The sequence below is a fragment of the Chanos chanos genome, chromosome 8, assembly GCF_902362185.1.
Source record: "Chanos chanos chromosome 8, fChaCha1.1, whole genome shotgun sequence".
NCBI classification, from domain to species: Eukaryota; Metazoa; Chordata; class Actinopteri; order Gonorynchiformes; family Chanidae; genus Chanos; species Chanos chanos.
Window position 1 is genome coordinate 19,726,084 of NC_044502.1, and position 17,793 is coordinate 19,743,876.

The window sequence follows — 17,793 nt, forward strand, 5'->3', positions numbered from 1 at the left end:
AGACATCAACAGAGCCAATATGAAGAAAGTTTTCGAAAACATTATCAACACGTCACTTTTCCCACCAGGGGAGAACAGACCCTGGATCACTGCTACACCCCATTCAAAGTCTGCTACAAACCGCTCCCCCACCCTGCTTTTGGAAAGGCAGACCACTGCACCATCCTGCTGCTGCCTGCATATAGGCAGAAACTGAAACAGGAAAAACCAGCTACCAGGGTCATCTACAAATGGGACAGAGAGGCTGAGGGGGTCTCACAGGACTGCTTTGAGACAAATGACTGACAGATGTTTGAGGATGCAGCAGATGGCAACATCAGTGAATACACCGACTCTGTCATAGGCTATATAAACAAATGCATCAGCGATGTTGTCCCAAAAACCATTGTTTGGACCTAGCCCAACCAGAAACCTTGGGTCAACTGGGAGATTCGTGCTAAACTCAAAGCACGGACCACGACCTTCAACGCAGTCAGCCTACAAAGCAGTCAGATATGACCTCCAGAAGTCCATCAGAGATGCCAAGAAGAACTACAGGGACAAACTGGAGTCCAGCTACTACAGCTCTGACCGCTGGAGCATGTGGAGTGGACTGCGCTGCATCACGGACCATAAGGGGAAAAAACAGGGACATTGCCCAGTGCAAAGCATTGCTCCCAGACGAGCTCAATGGTTTGATGTGGACAACAAAGCACCCATCATGCATCCACATGTGGAGGGGAAGGCTGCCACGCTGACCCTAGAAACGGCTGATGTGAGACGGTCCTTCAAAAAGGTCAACCCCCGGAAAGCTCCGGGGCCAGATGGCATGCCAGGCCAGGCTCTCAGAGCATGTGCTGACCAACTGATGGAGGTGTTCACCAACATCTTCAACCTCTCCCTGAGTCAGTCCGTGGTCCCCACCTCCCTAAAGGCATCCACCATTGTTCTTGTCCCCAAGAAACCAATAGCCTCCTGTCTAAATGACTACCACCCTGGGGCACTGACATCAGTCATCATGAAGTGTTTCAAGCGACTAGTTAAAACCCACATCTGCTCCTCCCGTCCAGACACGTTGGACCCAGTTCAGTTTGCATACAGACCAACCAGGGTCCATTGCCTTGGCAACACAGACCTCGCTCACCCACCTGGACAAGGGGAATACGTATGTGAGAATGCTCTTCATTGACTACAGCTTGGCATTCAACACAATCATTCCCTCAAAACTTGTCTCAAGGCTCGCTGACCTCGGTCTAGCATCCTCAATCTGCAGCTGAATATTAGACTTCCTGATCAGCAGGCCCCAGGTGGTGAGAATCGGCAGCCACACTTCATCCTCGCTGATCCTTAACACAGGTGAACCACAGGGCTGTGTGCTCAGCTCCCTACTGTACTCCCTGTTCACCTACGACTGTGCTGCCAAGCACTGTGTGAAAAGTGGTGTATCTGGAAATATCCAGACAAAGTAAACTTCCACCAAACCTGCTGTTTGCCGGAGGTATTCAGATGCCCGCAGAACTTTATGTGGACCTGCAAACTCCCGCAAATGTCCGAATACAGCTGTTAGACAGCAGTTTTCGGGCATCCGAGTGACCACAGTCGTTAGCTGATGGCTTGGCCTTTCAAATGCTAATAACTGTCAGTGGTCTAGGTGGGACTGGGTATAGAAGCCTGCCCCCCTTCCTCGCTGTAACTTTCTATCAGTTAGCCTATATGTAATATTTAGGCTAAATTTTGATAACCACAAAAACTTGTTAGGTGTTGCATGGTGTATAATACAGCAGTGGTAGGGACATATAGCCTTTAATGTCATTGCACTGTCGTGCAACTAAATTAAGATGGACTCTTCAAATGGAGCATACAAAAACACACTGGAAACATAATTTAAAAAAAAGTCTAAATGAGAGGTTCATTAATTATATATTTGATGGTTATGCAACTGTCCTTTACTTGGGGTCAAAGGTATAGGGTGACCAGATGCAAACAGACCAAATGGGGAACAAGTAGTAAGTTTGTGTGGGACATGTTACCAACGCTGAGAGATAATGTAAAACTTAGATATAATGTCAGTCTAACTGAATAAGACACACTTGTATGCACTTGTATTGACATACATCCAACATGCATTGGCCATTACAGGCCCATCAAAGGCAACTGTACTTAAGCAAAGCAGCAGGCATCATACAGCTCAAGTCTTTCAAGTTAAACCCCTGACCAAATCCAACTATAAGAATAAATAATGCTCAAAATAAAATATTTCATAAAATAAAACAATTTCAATGCAAATTTTTATATCAAGCCAAAATCTCTATAGGATGAGTAGCATGGTCAGAAGGGATAAAAGATCTTTTTCCTTTCTTTTTGACCATGATGTCGGCTGACAGCGTTTACCTTCAAGTTTTACTAAGTTTGGTTTTTGTGACGTAGCAAATTAATTCATCAGCCTTACAGCTGCACAGTTTGATTGACTGTGGCCACAGGCTCTTGATGACCACTCTCAATGCTCTCCTCTCAGCCACTGGGTGAAAGCAAGGCTTTAAAAAAAACTGTTGCATTTTTACTGCTTTTGACATAGCGCTATTAAATAGATTAGAAACTATGCGGCAATGGCATAAGCGGCTCATGGGCCGGGCGGGTAAAAGAATGGATCCATTTATTTTTATTTCTGACATTCTCAATATCTCAATATGAAGGGTACAGGAGTTTTTGTTGTTGTTGTTCCTCGCTTGTTTGCTTGGAATATTTCTCCTCAGTACGAGGACGTGCCCCGTTTTCAAACCACCCACTCAGAATCTAAGGCTGAGTCCTGTCCAGTCAGTTTTCTGTGTGTGCATGGCGTAGAGTGACAGTAACCAATATCATTGTGTGTAACTGCAGCGCAAAATTTGCTTTGGGGAATGGGTTACCTGTATGTAGGAGAAGCAAGTCACGGAAGGGTTACAGAAGTTGTACTCCATATTCTGTTGATAGTGCACATTTTGAAGATGGCTTGAAAAAGAACATTTGAGTTTTTGAACGGACAGCGGAGTGGAGAGGCTACTCGTGCACCAGGAATATCCAGTTATTCCAACGCCAGTCCGAACGAAAACAAACAACTGGTGTCCCCGTTAAATTCATTTTTTAAGAAGATGTCTGAACAGTAGTAAACGTTCATGGGGAATGTTATTCGGCGGTTGGCCAGGATGGAGTCAGACATCAAAGAGGCACAAGAGGAGTCTGCCCAAAAACAAAGGTCAAAACATAATTATTTCCCCGGTAGTTCTTAGACTTTTCTCCATTTGCTATTTTCAGTGATCTAATTTCTGTTTTCACTGTGTTTTGCAGCTGCACAAGGCCAGAGCTAGTGTTCTTTAAACTGAAGAAGAGGCTGCCATATGGAAGACCGCATCAGTAGATATAATTTCTGAAGAGGGGGACGCCATCTTGGATGGAAGGTCAGCTTGGGTCTTCCTGCCTAGCACAGAGTTGTCTGCACAGTGTGGGGTGCTACAGAATAGACTGGACAAAGACCAAAAATATGTTGTGAATCACCATGCATGAGTTGGTGCGGATAGATTCACAATGGAGACCACGGAAGCTGGGTTGTTTTTGGGGATGCTCAACGTTTAGAGTTTCATTTATGTTCCCGAAAAGTATTTATATTATATACTATGATATTACAGTATATTCTGTTCTAATGTGTTCTGTTCTGTTGTATGTTGTACATAATTAATTATATATATATGTGTATATATATATATATATATATATATATATATATATATATGTCAATTTATATGCCTTATAATTTATATTATACTGTATTTTCTTTATTTATAATAAAATTTGTGTAATTCAGTCTGGCAAACAAATATCTATACAATCTACCTATGAACATAAAACAACACCACCACCAGTAATAACATTAATATAAACCATATGAAATCATGTCTGAGGACACACAAAGGACCAATAGGGAAGAGTTTTAGAGGAGGGGCATGACATTGCTCCACCAATCCAAAGACTTTTGACCAATTGCAGGATACCTGGTGGCCTAAGGTGTGAAGTGCAAATGTTCTCTTGCAAGCACCCCCAAGGGATTATTCGCCATGGCAACTATGGGCTCTAGGCAGACCCCCAAACCTGGTACATATTTAGGAGTATTCCATGCTGCGTAACAGAGCTGCAATCTGCCGGATACAGCCGATTATCTGTGGAATATCCGGGAATATACAGGAGTATTCAAGTCCGGATACATCCCTTTTCACGCAGTGAAATTTGCTGATGACACAATCATCCTGGGTCTCATCACAGACAATGATGAGACAGTTTACAGAGACGAGGTGAAGGCACTAACCAGCTGGTGCCAGGACAACAACCTCTCTCTCTAAACGTCAGTAACACCAAAGAGATGATCGAAGACTACAGGAGACAGCAGGGGGGTGGACACCTCCCCATCCACATTGGTGATGCTGAGGTTCAGAGGGTCAGCAGCTTCATGTTCCTCAGTGTACCACCAGACTTAAGGACAGTTTTTACCACCAGTCCATCAGGCTTCTAAACTCGCACATCTAAACATACCCATGTTGCAGACTGGTCTACCTGCTTGTTGCACTGTCCACTACTTAAGTGCACTGTTTACTTAACTTGCACAGCTACTGATTACCTGCACAGATTACTCCCTACTGCACTGTTGCATACTGATTACTGCACTGATACTACACTAGTAAATAAAAGCTGTACATCCCCCTATGTGCAATACTGTTGTTATGCTCGCCACTTTAAATTTTAAGCCTTCTTCATACATGTACATAGTGTTATATTTCATGTTTTGTTATATTTATTGTGTTGCAGCTAATGGATTGAACCCAACTGCAGAACACAGATTCTAAATAAAGTTTTGACAGGGTTTTACTGAGAAAATGAGAACGTGACAGGCGAATGAGTAGCTGGCAATGACAGACGAGAGGCAGGCGAGGAAGGCAGGCGTGTGGCGGGTGAGAGGCAGGCAAGATCTGAACAGGCGGCACAGGGAGATAATATTCTTCTTTTGGTAAACAGGTTAACACAACCGACAAATCAGACTTATTCTAATGAGTAAACAAACTATAACTCTCCCGAGCGAACTGAGGCAACAAACTGACGGTGAGTGGTGGGAGAACTGGGGTATAAATGTGGCAGCGATGGGGCACTGTAACTATAATACTTTACACATTTACCATTTAGTACCTTTGTGCTCCACAAACTTATAAGGCATAAAAACTGCCCCACCCCCACTCTCTCTCCCTCCCTCTCTTTTATCATTATGTTAATGTGCATTATCTTTCATCTGTTAGAATACATCTTTATCGTTCTCTACTCCACTTATTGTCTATTAGAAATTGTGCCATTTTTAGTTTTTCTTTCATATGTAGCTCCTCAAGTCCTCTCGGCGCCAGACAATATTCATGTTTTGATAGTGACTGATGAAGAGAGATGTCTCTAACTCACAACTATACTTTTAGGCAAACTATGCAATATTAAGACACTTTATGCAATATATCTTCGTCAATTTTGCTGTTTTATCTGTTATAAATACTATGTTCTGATACTATATTTGTGTGCAATTGTATAGTGACGATAGTTATGTTGATGTACTACAAAGAGTACCAATGTATGGCCATTTCATTGGATGCAGAAAAGGCTTTTGATCAGGTTGAATGGGAGTTCTTATTTACTACTTTATCACATTTTGGATTTGGATCAACTTTTATTAATTGGATTAAAATACTGTACCAAAATCCAAGAGCAACTGTAATAACTAATGGTATGATCCCACTTTTCTTTAACCTTACCAGAGGTACTAGACAGGGCTGTTCATTGTCTTTCCTTACCATACTTAATGGAGACAATACAGTCTCACTCCAGATTATCAGGGTATAAAATTAATTGGAAGAAGTCAGAGGCTGTGCCTATATCCAGAACATGTCACTCAAGCTTACTGGCACGTTTCAACTTTAAATGGGTTGTGAACGGTATGACTTGCTTGGGAATTAAACTAAGTCAGAACATAGAGGAAATGCCCACACTAAATTTTGAGCCAGCGTTACAAAAAATAAAAAATAATTTGGATAAATGGGGAAAATTGAAGCTTACACTGTGGGGCAAGGTCAATGTTATCAAAATGGTTGTTACACCCCAGCTAAATTACATAGCTATGATGCTTCCTGTTGCTATACCTCCTCAGATTTTTAAACAATACGATAAAATAATTAGAGACCTTTTATGGTAAGGGAAAAAACCAAGGATTGGACGACGTAAAATGTGTTCTCCAAAAGACAAAGGAGGGTTGGGTTTACCAGACCTGAGGTTATATCATATTTCATTTGAAATAGCCAAATTAGCCAAGCACTGGACTAAGGAGGACCAACTAGACTGGGTTATTATTGAGAATAAAATGTGCTCCCCCCTCTCCCCCATAGACAGGTTATCTCAATCCTTACACAGTTCACCTAATCCCATCTTGTCCCACTCTAAACAGGTTTGGACCAGAATACATAAGATGTTAAAATTACCACATTGTAGACAGTTTTACTCCTCTATATGGTATAACCCTTCAATTGCTATTGGGAAGACAACAGTCATGTAGGAGCTAACGATATACGCCTTCGTCAATCAGAGATTACTAAAAGTAATATCGTAGAGCTGTGTAAATTAGCGAAGGCGATGTCCGATGCAGTAATATGCTCTGGCCCCATCCCAATCCGGCGAGGCGATGTAGCTTACAGCAGGTTATGGTCGCTGAACTGCTGGATGTCCAGGTGGTGTTCTGACAACAATGTGGGCTTTATAGGCAATTGGAATAGTTTTGAGGGCAAGGCTGGCCTCTTAGGGCGGGACGGTGTCCATCCCACTCGGGAAGGTGCTGTTCTCATTTCTTGTAACATAGCGCATAGTCTCAGAACAGTTAGTCTGTGACAATCCAGAGCCAAGGCCAGGGAGCAGGCAAGCAGGCTAAACCGACCGTCTGCTAGCTGCACAGAGTCGTCACCCAGGTTAAACTATATTGAGACTGTGTCTGTTCCCTGACCTATACGAAAATGTAGAAACACTCAGAGAATTTGTTCTAGTAACCTAATTAACATAGATTTAAATCATACTGAATGTACCGCCAGCACCTTCGATCTAAAGCTAGGACTGTTAAATATTAGATCTCTTACACCTAAAGCATTTATTGTCAATGAAATTATTACTGATCAGGAATTTAATGTACTGTGTTTAACAGAAACGTGGATCAAACCAAATGAGTATGTCGCATTAAATGAAGCTAGTCCTCCTGGATACAGTTATGTACACCAGCCTCGTGTAACTAGCAGAGGAGGAGGCGTTGCAGTTATTTATAATGATAATTTAGGCATCATACAAAAACCTCTACATAAATTCAATGCGTTTGAAGTTCTTTATACAAACATAATAATTTTTTGTGGCTACATATGTTATCATAATTATAATTATTATCTATAGACCCCCTGGGCCGTACTCTGAATTCCTCTGTGAATTTGCAGATTTTATCTCAAACCTTGTTATTTCTTTAGACAAAGATCTAATTGTAGGAGACATTCATTTTGATAACCCACAGGATCCTCTGAGAACAGCGTTCGTGTCCATTCTAGATTCAGTAGGGATTAATCAGATCATTATCTTATCTCATTCAAAATGTTTCTTAGTAATAATATATGCACCTCGCCACGCTATCATAATAAACGTACGTTTATGCCAGCTACTACGCAGAACTTTATCAATAATCTCCCATAGTTATCAACTTTGATTGGAACACTGTCACACCCCACAGAACTTGATCAGGCAACTGAATCTTTAGAGTGAACATTCCGCAACACCTTAGATAATGTGGCCCCACTTAAAAGGAAAATAATCAGAGAGAAAAAATTAGCTCCCTGGTATGATGAGCACACACGCGCCTTAAAACTTACCACTCGAAAATTAGAACGTAAATGGCGCCAAACTAAATTGGTAGTATTCCAGTTAGCATGGAAGGAGAGCCTCCTGAGCTATAGAAAAGCTCTTAGTGCCACTAGATCAATGTATCTTTCCACCCTAATAGAAGACAACAAAAATAATCCTAGATTTTTATTTAATATCGTATCAAAACTAACTGGGAATAAGAGCACCTCGGAAACAGGCACACCATCAATATTCAGTGGCGACGCATTCATAAATTTTTTCAACAGCAAAATTGAAAATATCAGGCAAACAATCCAGGCTATACATTTTAAACCAGATAATTTGATCACTAACACTGTAGATAACAATATAACTATATCAGATCAGCGATTAGAATGTTTTACTCCCCTTCAGGCGACCGAATTAACCTCACTAATTTCTTCATCAAAATCACCAACTTGTGTACTAGATACCTTACCTACACATTTCCTTAAGCAGATACTACCAGTAGTCATCGAACCGCTTCTAAAAATAATCAATTCCTCCCTTAGCACTGGCTATGTACCTAAATCTTTTAAACTAGCAGTTATCAAACCCCTAATTAAAAAACCTGACCTTGAGCCCTGTTCGTTGTCCAACTACAGGCCAATATCTAACCCCCCCTTTATCTCCAAGATCCTAGAAAGGGCTGTAGCACAGCAGTTTTGTTCATACTTACATAAGAATAACATCCATGAAATGTATCAGTCAGGATTTAGGCCTCATCACAGCACAGAGACAGCACTGGTTAAAGTTGCAAATGACCTATTACTGGCCTCTGATCAGGGTTGTGTCTCCTTGCTTGGGTTGGTTGACCTCAGTGCAGCCTTTGACACCATTGATCATACCATTCTCCTTGATAGACTAGAAAATGTTGTTGGAGTTAAGGGAACGGCCCTCTTATGGCTTAGGTCCTACTTGACTGATCGTTATCAGTTTGTTGATGTAAATGGTGAGTCCTCTGCACATACTGAGGTAAATTTTGGAGTCCTGCAAGGTTCCGTTTTAGGCCCACTGCTTTTCTCTTTATATATGCTACCTCTAGGTAATATTATTCGTAAACACGGTATTAGCTTCCACTGCTATGCTGATGACACACGGTTGTATGTCTCAGCGAAGCCAGACGAGAGACACCAACTTAACAAAATTGAGGAATGTCTAAAGGATATTAGGCACTGGATGCTTACTAACTTCCTCTCACTCAACTCTGAAAAAACAGAAGTACTTGTACTAGGATCACATGCAGGTAGGAGTAAGCTTTCCGATCACATAGTTACTCTGGATGGCCTTTCTCTTTCATCAGGTGCAGCAGTAAAAGACCTTGGTGTAATTATTGACCCCAGTCTTTCATTTGAAGCTCATGTAGATAATATTACCAGGATAGCCTTCTTTCATCTTAGAAATATTAACAGGATAAGAAATGCATTGTCATTTCAAGATGCTGAAAAACTGGTTCATGCTTTCATTACCTCTAGGTTAGACTACTGTAATGCCTTACTGTCTGGATGTTCTAATAGGTGTATAAAAAGCTACAGTTAGTTCAGAATGCAGCAGCCAGAGTTCTTACTAGAACCAAAAGATATGATCACATCACCCCTATCTTATCCACGCTGCACTGGCTCCCAGTCAAATCTCGTATTGATTATAAAATCTTACTATTAACATATAGAGCATTAAATGGTCTTGCGCCACAGTACCTGCGCGAACTCCTGGCCTTTTATTATCCACCACGCCTACTTAGATCAAAAGGTGCAGGCTATTTGTTGGTACCTCGAGTTATGATGGCTACAGCAGGGGGCAGAGCCTTCTCTTACAGAGCCCCACAGTTATGGAATAGCCTCCCAATTAATGTTCGAGACTCAGACACAGTCTCTATGTTTAAGTCAAGGCTGAAAACCTATCTGTTTAGCCAAGCCTTTTGCTAATAGGTCTTTACTAGGCAAAGGAGCAGATCTGGAGGTTCTCGGGCATAGATTGTTTGGTGAACTGGGATGTTTGGATGCTGTCGCCCCCCCACTCTAACATGTTCACTCAGGTTTGTTGACTGTGGAGTGGGTGGCCGCCTTGTGTCCCAGAGTGCCATCATGTCCGTATTACCTTCTAGCTCGTCTTGCTGGAGTCTGCCTGCACTCGGCGCACGCTGTATATTTACCTTAACCATTATGTGGAAATGAACATCTGACAATGTCTCTCTCTCTCTCTCTCTCTCTCTCTCTCTCTCTCTGTCAAGCCACACATGCTACTCCTGAGACACCAGTGATCCTGACTCCTCCCGCCCTGTGGACTGATCCATCCTGGTGTTATCTTTCATCCCCCTGTCAGCCTCCTGTCTGCATCGCCATCCCCTTTGTTCATGCCCCAATTTACTTTCAATTGTAACTGCCCACGTGGTCGGCACCTATTGCACACCTGTCTGGCCAAGGAGGGGTCTCCTCTCTCTGTGGTCCTTCTCAAGATTTTTCCCATTCTCCCATTTCCCTTTTGGGTTTTTGGGGAGTTTTTTCTTGCCCGCCATGAGGATTAAGTCAGGGGGTGCCGTCTGTTTTGATTTGACTGTTGTGGCCTGTAAAGCCCTTTGAGACTGTAAACAGTGATATTGGGCTCTAAATAAACTTGAAACTTGAAACTTGAAACAATATATTGGAAAAAGTGGCATCTTAACGGGTTGTGTCATGTTGGTGACTTGTATAAAGAGGGCATGTTTGTGTCGTATTCTGATATGATAAGGCAATACACTCTCACAGGAAAAGAACATTTTTGGAAGTATCTCCATATCAGGAACTGTATTACCTCCAGGACTCATTATATGGATGGAAACCACATTACGGACTTCTTCAAACTGGCAACGACGCGCCTTCGTACCTCTGTCTTCTACAGACTGACTAAGGATCTGCTCAGTAGCAGTTGTAACAACTTGAAAATAATGTGGCAGAAAGACCTGGGTTGTATATTGGAAGAAGAACAATAGTTGAAAATTTTATCCGATTGTGGTAAATATGTCAGGGAATCCAAAAGTAAACTCACTCAGCATAAAATAATACACAGGTATTATTGGACCAGATAACATAGGATGGGCCTACTAACGAGCAATTCATGTTGGAAATGTCAGGAAGAAATTGGCACATTCTTACATTGTATTTGGGAATGCCCAGTGATTCAGCCCTTTTGGAGGAATATTTTAAGACATATGAGTAAATGGCTGGGTAAGGCGTTGCCAGTATCTCCAAGAGTATGTTTATCAGGAGACAGATCACAAGTTCATAACCTATCAACAGAGGAATTTTCGGTTGTTATGGCTGGTATTATTACGGCTTTTAGAATAATACTCGGACATTGGAAAACGCCTAGACCCCCAGAACTGAAAGAATGGGTCAACTATATGACAAAAACCGCCTCATATGAATCCATGCTGAGCAGGATGACTGGTAAAAGCCATGAGAGGGGACCAGGCTGGGATCACTTTTGGAATTATAGTACACTATCAGATGATCCTGAAATATGATTGCTGTGTTTGCCTGCCCGAGCAGTTTGTTTTTTCATTTTTTATCTTTTTGAATTCATTTACTCTATTCTATTCTATTTTGTTTTTGTACCCTCCTTCTCCTCAGACTATGACTAATGCTGTATCCTCTCTTGTATGGATCTTTTATTTTATAGCCATTTTATTTCTATTGGTGATGTCATTGGAGCAGTGTCTCAGTTCAAATGTTGATTTGTCATGTGCCAACCTTTTCAAAATCAATAAAAATTTGTTTTACAAAAAGAGTACCAATGTATAATTCATGATTTTCATAATACTGTAACATTTTATTTCCCATGAGCAAGACATGAGGAAGTGTTTTTTGTATGACTTTGCAACTCTTCTCTCTCACTGTGTCTTTAAGGGCACAGTAATACACATCAGCGTGTCCATTCTTCAGACTGTTCATCGGTAAATACAGCTTACTCCTGGAGTCATCTCTGGAGATGGTGAATCTTTCTTTTATAGACTGGGAGTAGTGGATTGGAGAACTATATGTTCTTATAAATGCAATCCATTCCAGACCTTTGCCAGGAGCCTGTCTGATCCAAGCCATACCATAGCTACTGAATGTGAAGTCTGAAGTTGTACAGGTCAGTTTATGAGATCCACCAGATTTGATGGCCACTGGTTCAGACTCAGGCAGTGTCTGACCCTTCACACCTGTCAACAAGAAAAGGAGAGATTGAAAAGCAAGATGCATAACCATCGGATATGTAGTTCTTAGCACACAAAGAAAAAAAGACACACCTGCTAAAAACACAGTTAATAGAAAGAGATCTGTGAGAGTCATGGCTTTATTAACAGTTTCTAGAGAAATCACTTTAAAGCCAACAATGCCCTCTGTCTGTGTGCTACTGGAGTGTGAGATATGGAGAAATAGTGAAGGAGACTGACAGTTTTGCATAAACTGCATCATAATCATTGGTGTGACTGGACTGAGAGTGCCAAACCCCTGTGATCTTGTTGCAGTGAACATTTATCTTGATTTTAAAACCACCTAAAGAAATACATTCAGAATCAGAAAACAACAACAACAGTCAAAATGAAAGTATGTGGGGTTTTTTTCAATAACCTGTGGCCCACCATTTAACTAAGTTATCATTAAATATGTAATTCAATATTGAAATGTGGATGAAGATCAAGTATTTATATTTCATTTAATTGCTTTTCAAAGAACAGATACACTTCATTTTTGTTGCCCAAGTGAAGAATCATACTTTGTCTCCTGCTGTGAAGTTGTGCATTCACATTCCCAATGTGGTAACAATACAAGGAATGAATGTGAATTATTTTCTGTGGGTGAGCATGTGTGTATGTGTGCATAACTATTTGAACATACTATTACTAAAGTTGTACTTTATTATCTGTTTGATGTGTGTTTGTGCACAGTTACAAAATGAAATGGTCCTGACAAGTGGCCACTAGCAGGCTGGCAGCTCCTTACATTAAAATAGAAACTGTTCAGAAAAAATACATGTTTGTCATGGTTAAAAGACATATTCCGACAGGTATGTCGGGCGGACACTATGCAGCTTTCAAAAAGAAAAGGACATTTATTAACCTTTAGTGTTCCTCAGTAATTAAATTTGCAGTTGTGTAAACTCTCTCTCTCTCTCTTTCACACTTCCTTATCTCTTTCCATCATTGTTACTCAGCCTCTCTATCCCCATTCCCTTTGATCCCAGTTCTCTCTTTATGGCCCAGGCCTCCCTGCGTTCAGGACCAAAACAGAAACCCCTCACTGTAACACCTAACAGACGGCAGGCTCGATGTTTTAGCGCAGCAACCTCCAGACCATTTTGTCAAATGTTTAATTGCGAGGGAGACTAGATCACCTCGGGAGGTTAGTTTCCCTGTGAGAATGGAATTCAGACCATGCCACAGACCCCATCTGCATTGCTCCACTCAGGCACAAACTATGTAGAAAAATGAAAGAAAAATGAAACTAACCACACGATATTATCAATTAAATGAGCGTATCGAGCCATAACCATTCCCATAGTCATAAAAGCGCAGTAAGAGTTAAAAATAACCACGTGCCAAGTCACGAGCAGCTAACTGTATGACCATCGGTGTAACTGTGCTGCTTTTAATGATAAATAAACCATATTTGGTCTTGCTCGGGGGCATAAAATGTGGCAGATATGAGTACGCGCATGTAATTTTACTATTCTTTAATAGGAAAAACTTATGTAAAATTATTTCAATCCCCAATCTGCAAATCAGATAAAATGCCAGACCGTTCTGTGCTGCTCGTCTCCACGAAGAACTGGTCTAGGCTCACCACTCTGGAAGATCCGTGACACGTATAAAAGACTTTCCCGGCACCGACACGAAGTCTCGCTCACGGTCTCCTACTGCCAACCTCAATAACTCCGGTTTCTCCTACCTGAACATGGCTGGGCCTGTTCTTCTTCTTCCTCATCCCTTTTCTCTCCCTTCCTCACCACCTTTTTTGTGTGTAATTACTTAAGTAACTCCACTAGAACATTACTCAGATAGTTCTGTTGGTTAAGCATGCCTCTTCGTGAGTAATGCCTCATACTCGCATAGTTGTTCATTCACACGTTTTTTAGATAAGGATATTGTTATTGTCTACCGTTAGTTGTTTGTCTTCTTGTGAGTAGTTTAGATGCTGTCGTATATGTGTTTATAGTGGATGTGCCTAAATTCCACCTGATTTGCAGTTTATTCAACATTAGATTAAATCTGTACCGTTTGAATTTGATCGTTGTAATAAACATGTACGTTCATATTCCTACTCTTTGACTATATGATAAATTATTTCCAAGTTATTGAATGTGGTGATCCAGGCTAGAGCTATTGAATTCGAAGAGTATGTTGTACTTGCTACTTTAATGCTGTTATTCATTATATGTACAGCTAATGAAGAGTTATTCTGAATAATTTCTAGGTTCAGTGTTCAGAGCGCTGAGCTATAAATAGAGTTTTTCCAGAATATCTGTAATTTCACTGAGTTCAGGTTCTGAAATAAGGTTATGGTTACAGCTAAGTGATATTAGTATTAAGTCTAATATTCACAGTGAACCATTAGCCAGATTTTCCTCATACCATTGGCACGACAGGAATTAAGATAATTTGGCTGTAATGTAAAGTGTAACATTGTATGAACGTGTTGTTTTGAGGCTGTGTGTGAGTTTTTGTACAGCTCCTCTACCAGATGGAAATAATGTGTGTAACGGGCACAGTAATACACAGCTGTGTCTTCAGTCTGGAGATTAATCCCTTGTAATGTTATTGTTTTACTGCTGGTGTCTCTTGAGATGCTGAACTTGTTTTTCAGAGACTCTTTGTAGTATGAGCTCCCACCACTGCTGATATATCCAATATACTCCAGAGCTTTTCCAGCTGGTTGTCGAATCCAAGCTGTAGCATAGGTAGTAACTGAATATGAGGGCTTGCAGTTGATGGTCATTTGCTGACCTGGACGAACAGTCTGAGAGTCAGGCTGAATCAGCTCATCAGAGTGGACACCTGGAAGAGATTCAATAATTATTACAAAGTCATGAGATGCTGGGTCAAATACATGAAACTGTCAGTAAAATGGACAACAAAATTCAGCAGTTTAATTTCTGTAATTAGACCAAAGAGACTCACAGGATGTGGCTGCCAAGAGCAGCACTAGAGACACAGAGAACATGACTGGTTCTGAAGGTCAACTTTTGAGAATGGCTCCTCTACAGCGCAGAGGCTGTTTAGGATTTAAATAGGAGATTGCTCACATGAGACAGAGAGAGGAAGCATTTGCATAGAGGAGTCACATCACATGCTGATAACCCATGCTTTCTTCATTTTTTCTCCCTGTAATTGATTACATATTTTAAATGAGTTAGGTGATTTTGATTTTGGTGATTTTGATTTTCGTGACTTTTATTATTATTATTATTATTATTATTATTATTATTATTATTAATAATAATAATAATAATAATAATAATCGCAAGGCCAGATTAATACCTATGAGAAATTTTGAACGGTTTGAAAATCTGTCCACATGTTCATGAAAAGACATCACTGACAACATGCAGTGTCATGTGAAGATGGATATCACCCTCTTTGTCAATAACTTCACTTGACCTAAAGAATGATTTCATTTTATCACACTTTGTGGAGTTTTTCCCCTTTGAGCTCTGCTTTTATCTTATCTATTCAAGATTTAAATGCACACTCATCTTTAGAGTGAACAATACACAATTCAGATCAACTAGGCCCCAAAGATTTGACCTGATTAATTTAAGATCAATACACTTGATTATAATGATTTTCTCTTTTGCCCACTCTGAGAGCTGACTGATTTCAGCAACACCTTGATTAAACCATTTAATGATAGTAAATGACTGACCATACCTATGTGTACATGTTTTACTTACAAGAGTACTGTGAAAACTGATTTGTTACTCCATTTTTGTCACCCGGTCCGGTCACTATGTGCATTCATGAAACCATCTTTGTAAACACACCCCATTAACCATGAATAGCGTATCACCAAATGTGCAAACAGTGATGATGGTTTTTGAACACTCTCAAAAAGATGAAGCACAACAATTCATCTTTGCATGTTGCAGAACGTTCATCCGGTTAACAACTGTGCCCAAAGTGAACCTCACTGTCCACTTTGCCACAGCGTCTGATCCCGCACCCATCTCAGACACCATCCAACGAAATCTGCTGCAACTCCAGAAAGAGGACTTTCTGCATCTTCAGTCTTTGTAACCCTTGGAACCAGAACTCAACATGTCTCATCAACCTCTAACATCTCAATTCCAGACTTGAAGACAATTTGCCTCCTCTAACAGAAAAGCTCAGTACCATCATCAGGAAGAGCAAAAACTAACCAGCCCTTAATCCCTTATTGCACTGGCGCAGGTAATTGTTAGCTCTACTGATGACTGGATTTATTTAGCTCTGTTTAGGTCTGTTTAGCTCTGTTTAAATACACTGAAACCTGGACTGTAATAAATCAAACTTCTTCTGAACTGTTGTGAACAGTCCATTTATCTGCTTTTCTCTGTCATTCCCATTCTCTGACTGCTATTTCGGATATGATTAAAATTCATTTAAAATTTCACTTCTGTGATAGTTATGTCATATCAGCTCTACAAACTCTAAGAATTTACATCTTTCTGTGAATTTTGATCCTTTCCCTGTGGGCATTCCCAGGCCCACCATCCACGGCTGTGTGCCCTTGAGCAAGGCACTTAACCCCAATGCTCCCCGGGCGCAAGGAATGCTGCTCCTGCGTCTGGTGTGTGTGTGTTCACTACTGGTGTGTTGGATGGGTTAAATGCAGAGGACAAATTCACTGTTCACAGTGTGTGTGTGCAATCGTGGAAACTTAAACTTAATTTCTGATTGAGTTGTCCTTAAATAATGGTGCACTGTAAGTATAAGTAATAGTACTTTTACCAACCTTCCAATGTCACTAATATGTGGGTTTATTTGATAAATAACAAGCACCCCCTTGTGGATAAGAAGAGGCACAGCGGTCAGAGTGAAATTTACTTCTGATTCATCATACCTACTCCTGTCATTCAGTCTCAGCAGAAAGAACTGTGAGTTGCTCATTTTCCCATGAAAAAATTATATTGTTTTCATCTTCATATGTAACTTTCAAATTATTTGCTCTTCAGTTCACATCTGAAGCTGAGATTTATGTTCTACTTTTACACTATTTGAGTGTAGAACGCAAGCTGTTTTCACTTAGATGAATGGGTTTTTTTTTGTTTTGTTTTGTTTTTATATAGGTCTCTTGCCTCTGTGTCCCACTGTGGCTCTCTGGCACAATAATACATGGCTGTGTGTTAACTCTTCACACTGTTCATCTGTAAATACAGTTTGCTGCTGGAGTCATCTGTGGACATGGAGACACTTCCCTCAGTAGACTGGGAATAGTAGTTGGCATAGCTATAGGCAGATGTGCACATGAACGCAATCCGTTTCGGACCTTTCTTAGGAGCCTGCCTGATCCAGGCTAAATAAAGGTCACTGTTCTGTCATTGCTGGACACAGGACTAACTGGAGGTATCCCGCCAGACGGACAGCAAACAGATGAGAATGTACTAAAATAAGATACTTCTTTATTTTGATTTTTCCCAGTATTTTAAGACTGAAATAACTGGAAAATGATTCAAACATTAATTCCTCTCCAGTTATTATACAATGGCGACATCAAATTATATCATCTCTACAAAGAAAATACATTTTATAACTTTATAAAATCTTTGTCTTCCTTCATGACAAACTTAGTATACCCAAGCTAGCCCACTATGTACTATGTAAAACGCTAGCATAAACGCTAACATTAATATAAA

General features: G+C 40.6%; 1 gene segment (V, D, J or C); it reads right to left on the reverse strand.

Annotated features, from left to right (window-relative positions):
* Positions 1-1,168: 1,168 nt before the first annotated feature.
* On the reverse strand, positions 1,169-15,147 carry LOC115819408 (Ig heavy chain V region 914-like). The segment is given in 3 exon segments: positions 1,169-1,325; positions 14,629-14,956; positions 15,080-15,147. Coding segments are annotated over 3 exon segments (528 nt in total).
* Positions 15,148-17,793: the final 2,646 nt, after the last annotated feature.